This window comes from Galeopterus variegatus, unplaced genomic scaffold (assembly GCF_000696425.1).
Source record: "Galeopterus variegatus unplaced genomic scaffold, G_variegatus-3.0.2 Scaffold4015, whole genome shotgun sequence".
Lineage (NCBI taxonomy): Eukaryota > Metazoa > Chordata > Mammalia > Dermoptera > Cynocephalidae > Galeopterus > Galeopterus variegatus.
In genome coordinates this window covers 181,297-183,078 of record NW_007730126.1, presented here as the reverse complement: position 1 = coordinate 183,078, position 1,782 = coordinate 181,297, and the positions used below count along the sequence as shown (strand labels likewise).

General features: G+C 50.8%; 1 protein-coding gene across 1 annotated transcript in view; it reads left to right on the top strand.

Moving 5' to 3' along the window:
• The window catches only part of LOC103602123 (uromodulin-like), a 14,705-nt gene that overhangs the window by 3,343 nt on the left and 9,580 nt on the right, over positions 1–1,782 (top strand). The window contains 1 exon segment of the mRNA XM_008586548.1: positions 1,157–1,468. Coding sequence (XP_008584770.1) covers positions 1,157–1,468 — 312 coding nt within the window.

Here is a 1,782-nt window from a genome sequence, read left to right as displayed (position 1 = left end):
TCTCCGCGATCAACATTACCGGTGAGGCGGGGGAGGACGGGCGGTTGGGAAGCCTGTCAGCGGCTGGGGAGGGACACAGCCCTGGGGTGAGGCGGGCCGTGCGGGTCGGACCAGGGAATACACAGGCAGTCTGAGCGAAAAGGGAGGTCCACTAACGCCCATTAAGGGGCAGGACGCTCTCTGGGGCTCCACGAGTCTCCCCTTAGTTGACTCCAAAGCTCCCAGAGCTTGGGGGACCTCCTGGCGCCCAGCCTTCTTTCTGAGACCCCCGCTTCGCACAGGGGCACGCGGGCTGCTGCCACCTGGTGGCCAGAGGCTACCTGAGCCCGGTTCCTCACTGCCAGGACACCGAAACAGCTTAGGACGCTGTGCAAGGCACTGGCCCTCTCTGAGCCTCAGTTTCCACATACGTACAATTGTGGCGAGTACTTTTCAGACTTCTGTCGTGATTTCAGTCACTTCCAAGTGCCAATTTTATAATTTTGCTTTATCCGTGTACTACCTATAGTGTTTTTCTTCAAATTGGCCAAATTCCTTCTTCTTTTAAGTAAATTTGGGACATTGATGGTGACTACTGTGTCTGTCTGTGGTGAGTAGCAATTACCTTAGGTAGAAGGTTAGCTGTAAAAACAAATACAATGAAAAGAAAACTATTAGATTCCAGCGACTGTGTGATTCTTCAATAAAACAATTTTAAGAGTGAATACTAAAATAAGAAATATTTTAATTTAAAAAAAAGTTAATTTAAAAAAGCTTTTAAAAAATCCTAGCTGGATGTTGCTACCTGCCCCAAACTCTGAGCCTGAGGCCTGCCCTCTGTTTAAGAGGGAAGTTGGCGAGTGTATGGCAGTAAAGACATTAGCAGCAAGCTGGGACTGTCTCCTTGATGTAGAAAGGATGGAAAGAAAACGTAGTTAACATCTTCTTTTCTTTTCTTTTTTAATGGGGACTCAATGTTATTTAATGCTGGGACAGTGAAAGGCCCCAAAACCATCCCACATTTTGTATGCAACCCACACTTAGGGGACCACGAGGCTGGACATTTGGCCACCGATGCAACTGGTGATGCTCAGAATCCAGTCTTGTGTCCCCATCACTCAGAGAGGGGAGCGTGAACAGCCCAAGGCTGCTGTGAGCACCTGCAGCTGGTGGCCAGCCCAGTCAGCTCGGCCTGGCCCTGGGGGACGTGCTGGGTCCCAGAGCTACAGACACAGGCCCCAATCCTGCCCTTCCTGGCTGTTTCAGATGTCTCCCTCCTGGAGCGCAGGGTGGAGTGTGGGGCCAACGACATCAAGGTGTCCCTGGGCATGTGCCAGCTGAAGAGCCTGGGCTTCCAGAAGGTCTTCATGTACCTGCGTGACAGCCAGTGCTCAGGCTTCAAGGAGAATGGTGACCGGGACTGGGTGTCTGTGGTGACGCCAACCCAGGATGGCCCCTGTGGGACAGTGATGACGGTACGTCCTGGCCAGTGGGGGACAGAGTTGGAGCACTGCCTGGTTAAGCCCAGCTCCACCACTTACTAGTTGTATGAAATTGGATGTGTTATTAGGCCTGGCTGTGCCTCAGTTTCCTCAACTGTAAAATGGAGGAATAATAGTACCTACTCCATAGGGATGTTGAGAGGATTAAATAAGTTAATGAGTCTGAGTGATTAGGACAGCGACTGGCACACAGTAAGTGCTTAAAAAAATGTTTGCTTCAAATAAAGAGGACAATTCATAGTGACAGTCCCCGTCTTACAGAGGGGAAGTAGGGCTCAGACGGCAGTGACTGTTCCCAGCC